At 45.6% G+C, this 4,897-nt stretch overlaps 1 protein-coding gene across 1 annotated transcript in view; it reads right to left on the bottom strand.

Moving 5' to 3' along the window:
* Positions 1-1,599: 1,599 nt before the first annotated feature.
* CHAC2 (ChaC glutathione specific gamma-glutamylcyclotransferase 2) overlaps positions 1,600-4,897 on the bottom strand; it is a 23,855-nt gene continuing 20,557 nt past the window's right edge. The window contains exon 3 of the mRNA XM_068233122.1: positions 1,600-2,018. Within this exon, the coding sequence (XP_068089223.1) occupies positions 1,635-2,018 (384 nt within the window). The 3' untranslated portion in view covers positions 1,600-1,634. The remainder of the gene's footprint in view (positions 2,019-4,897) is intronic.

Raw genomic sequence — 4,897 nt, 5'->3', positions numbered from 1 at the left:
CGTGTAGTGTATGTATCAGAGGAGCTCACACTCTAATCCTTACCATAGTCATATGTCTATGTATGTATCATGTAGTGTATGTATCAGAGGAGCTCACACTCTAATCCTTACCATAGGCATATGTCTATGTATGTATTGCGTGTAGTGTATGCATCAGAGAAGCTCACAATCTAATCCTACCATAGTCATATGTCTATGTATGTATGGTGTAGTGTATGTATCAGAGAAGCTCACACTTTAATCCTTACCATAGTGATATGTCTATGTATGTATGGTGTAGTGTATGTATCAGAGGAGCTCACATTCTAATCCTTACCATAGTTATATGTCTATGTATGTATTGCGTGTAGTGTATGTATCAGAGGAGCTCACACTCTTATCCTTACCATAGTTATATGTCTATGTATGTATGGTGTAGTGTATGTATCAGAGGAGCTCACACTCTAATCCTTACCATAGTCATATGTCTATGTATGTATCGTGTAGTGCATGTATCAGAGGAGCTCACACTCTAATCCTTACCATAGTCATATGTCTATGTATGTATGGTGTAGTGTATGTATCAGAGGAGCTCACACTCTAATCCTTACCATAGTCATATGTCTATGTATGTATGGTGTAGTGTATGTATTAGAGGAGCTCACACTCTAATCCTTACCATAGTCATATGTCTATGTATGTATTGCGTGTAGTGTATGTATCAGAGGAGCTCACACTCTAATCCCTACCATAGTCATATGTCTATGTATGTATGGTGTAGTGTATGTATCAGAGGAGCTCACAATCTAATCCCTGCCATAGTCATATGTCTATGTATGTATTGCGTGTAGTGTATGTATCAGAGGAGCTCACACTCTAATCCTTACCATAGTTATATGTCTATGTATGTATGGTGCAGTGTATGTATCAGAGGAGCTCACATTCTAATCCTTACCATAGGCATATGTCTATGTATGTATTGCGTGTAGTGTATGCATCAGAGAAACTCACACTCTAATCCTTACCATAGTTATATGTCTATGTATGTATGGTGTAGTGTATGTATCAGAGGAGCTCACAATCTAATCCTTACCATAGTGATATGTCTATGTATGTATGGTGTAGTGTATGTATCAGAGGAGCTCACACTCTAATCCTTACCATAGTTATATGTCTATGTATGTATCGTGTAGTGTATGTATCAGAGGAGCTCACAATCTAATCCTTACCATAGCTATATGTCTATGTATGTATGGTGTAGTGTATGTATCAGAGGAGCTCACATTCTAATCCTTACCATAGTTATATGTCTATGTATGTATTGCGTGTAGTGTATGTATCAGAGGAGCTCACACTCTTATCCTTACCATAGTTATATGTCTATGTATGTATGGTGTAGTGTATGTATCAGAGGAGCTCACAATCTAATCCTTACCATAGTTATATGCCTATGTATGTATTGCATGTAGTGTATGTATCGAAGGCAAACAGGATTGTGACTGGCTGTCATGTGTGACCTGGACTGGTGGCATTTGATAGACATGATTGTGACTGGCTGTCATGTGTGACCTGGACTGGTGGAATTTGACAGATGCTTTAATAATGAGGCTGTACAGTGACTCTAGCTCTAGGACTGTTTATAGACAATCTGTCCATTATATACAGTTGATGTTCTGGTGTCTCTCCAGCAGTTCCTTCACCAATCTTTCTAAAGAGAAGAGATGTTCGTCTGCCTCTTCTGGCACGAGGTCCCTCAGAGAATTGGCAAGTTCAAACAGATATTCTGTGTTCTTCCCACTGGGCCCGACCGCGTTGAAGATCTGTTCTGCGATGTCTTCTAAGGGGGCGGGGCCCAAGTAGTTGGGATTGTCACACGTTCCGATATAGAGGAGAACATTGAAGGGTTTTATGGAAGGATCTTTGGGATAAAACACAACAGTGGTAGTCCTATAACCGCCTTTCTCTCGGAAATCGAGGTAGGCCATCACTTCATCCTCTTTGCCCTCAGGCAGTCTGTAAGCAACTCCCCACACACATCCCTGTCAGAGGAAAGGGAGACACACGTGAGTTCATGGCCTTCACACAACCAGACAGAGGAAAGGGAGACACACGTGAGATCATGGCCTTCACACAACCAGACAGAGGAAAGGGAGACACACGTGAGATCATGGCCTTCACACAACCAGACAGAAGAAAGGGAGACACACGCGAGTTCATGGCCTTCACACATCCCTGTCAGAGGAAAGAGAGACACACGTGAGTTCATGGCCCTCACACATCCCTGTCAGAGGAAAGGGAGACACACGTGAGTTCATGGCCTTCACACAACCAGACAGAGGAAAGGGAGACACACGTGAGATCATGGCCTTCACACAACCAGACAGAGGAAAGGGAGACACACGTGAGATCATGGCCTTCACACAACCAGACAGAAGAAAGGGAGACACACGCGAGTTCATGGCCTTCACACATCCCTGTCAGAGGAAAGAGAGACACACGTGAGTTCATGGCCCTCACACATCCCTGTCAGAGGAAAGGGAGACACACGTGAGTTCATGGCCTTCACACAACCAGACAGAGGAAAGGGAGACACACGTGTGTTCATGGCCTTCACACAACCAGACAGAGGAAAGGGAGACACACGTGAGATCATGGCCTTCACACAACCAGACAGAGGAAAGGGAGACACACGTGAGATCATGGCCTTCACACAACCAGACAGTGGAAAGGGAGACACACGTGAGTTCATAGACTTCACACAACCAGACAGTGGAAAGGGAGACACACGTGAGTTCATGGCCCTCACACATCCCTGTCAGAGGAAAGGGAGACACACGTGAGATCATGGCCTTCACACAACCAGACAGAGGAAAGGGAGACACACGTGAGTTCATGGCCTTCACACAACCAGACAGAAGAAAGGGAGACACACGTGAGTTCATGGCCTTCACACAACCAGACAGAGGAAAGGGAGACACACGTGAGTTCATGGCCTTCACACAACCAGACAGAGGAAAGGGAGACACACGTGAGATCATGGCCTTCACACAACCAGACAGAGGAAAGGGAGACACACGTGAGTTCATGGCCTTCACACAACCAGACAGAGGAAAGGGAGACACAGGTGTGTTCATGGCCTTCACACAACCAGAGAGAGGAAAGGGAGACACACGTGAGTTCATGGCCTTCACACATCCCTGTCAGAGGAAAGGGAGACACACGTGAGATCATGGCCTTCACACAACCAGACAGAGGAAAGGGAGACACACGTGAGTTCATGGCCTTCACACAACCAGACAGAGGAAAGGGAGACACACGTGAGTTCATGGCCTTCACACAACCAGATAGAGGAAAGGGAGACACACGTGAGTTCATGGCCTTCACACAACCAGACAGAGGAAAGGGAGACACACGTGAGTTCATGGCCTTCACACAACCAGACAGAGGAAAGGGAGACACACGTGAGTTCATGGCCTTCACACAACCAGACAGAGGAAAGGGAGACACACGTGAGATCATGGCCTTCACACAACCAGAGGAAAGGGAGACACACGTGAGATCATGGCCTTCACACAACCAGACAGAGGAAAGAGAGACACACGTGAGATCATGGCCTTCACACAACCAGACAGAGGAAAGGGAGACACACGTGAGATCATGGCCTTCACACAACCAGACAGAGGAAAGGGAGACACACGTGAATTCATGGCCTTCACACAACCAGACAGAGGAAAGGGAGACACACGTGAGATCATGGCCTTCACACAACCAGAGGAAAGGGAGACACACGTGAGATCATGGCCTTCACACAACCAGACAGAGGAAAGAGAGACACACGTGAGATCATGGCCTTCACACAACCAGACAGAGGAAAGGGAGACACACGTGAGATCATGGCCTTCACACAACCAGACAGAGGAAAGGGAGACACACGTGAGTTCATGGCCTTCACACAACCAGACAGAGGAAAGGGAGACACAGGTGTGTTCATGGCCTTCACACAACCAGAGAGAGGAAAGGGAGACACACGTGAGATCATGGCCTTCACACAACCAGACAGAGGAAAGGGAGACACACGTGAGTTCATGGCCTTCACACAACCAGACAGAGGAAAGGGAGACACACGTGAGTTCATGGCCTTCACACAACCAGACAGAGGAAAGGGAGACACACGTGAGTTCATGGCCTTCACACAACCAGACATCAGAGATTACAATAGTTCAATGTGAAGCAGCTGATTTTTTCTCAGTTTTATCTCAGCAAAGAATCTCCATAGAAAAATTATCACCATTACATTTCTTTTAAGATTCTTTATTTCTGGAAAAGGGCTGATGGGGCATTCCATGGTGATTTCAGAGGCTCTGCAAACACAAGGATATGGAAGCTGCCATTTTTTTCCTTATAAGCAATACCAGTTGCCCGGCTGCACTGATGATCTACCTCTAATACAGTTAGCCACAGCCCCTGAACAAGCATGCAGCAGATCAGGTGCTCTGACTGAAGTGGGACTGGATCAGCTGCATGCTTGTTTCAGGTGTGTGATACGGACACTACTGCAGCCAGAGAGATCAGCAGGACAGCCAGGTAACTGGTATTGTTTACCAGGAAATACATATTGCAGTCTTCATGTGCCTGTCATTTTAGTTGTCCGGTAAAGGGCCACCATTGTGTAAAATCCATGTAAGCACATATGCACTAGTTGTACAGCTGAACACACAAAATATGCTTGTCAATAAGTTGGCCTGTCCGCAGCGATATACAGTACACAGAAGACATGCATTTCTCCCAGTGTAAAATGCACTACACATTACTGTACTTGTTTCTTATGTAGCTTGACTGGTTTTGGACTAGTCCATCTCCTCATGGGGTATTTTGAGTATATTCTTTATTCTTCACAAAAGCATTTCCTGGAACAAAG

Source organism: Hyperolius riggenbachi, chromosome 4, assembly GCF_040937935.1.
Source record: "Hyperolius riggenbachi isolate aHypRig1 chromosome 4, aHypRig1.pri, whole genome shotgun sequence".
Lineage (NCBI taxonomy): Eukaryota > Metazoa > Chordata > Amphibia > Anura > Hyperoliidae > Hyperolius > Hyperolius riggenbachi.
Note: the sequence above shows the minus strand (reverse complement) of the source record. Positions and strands in the feature narration are given on the sequence as shown.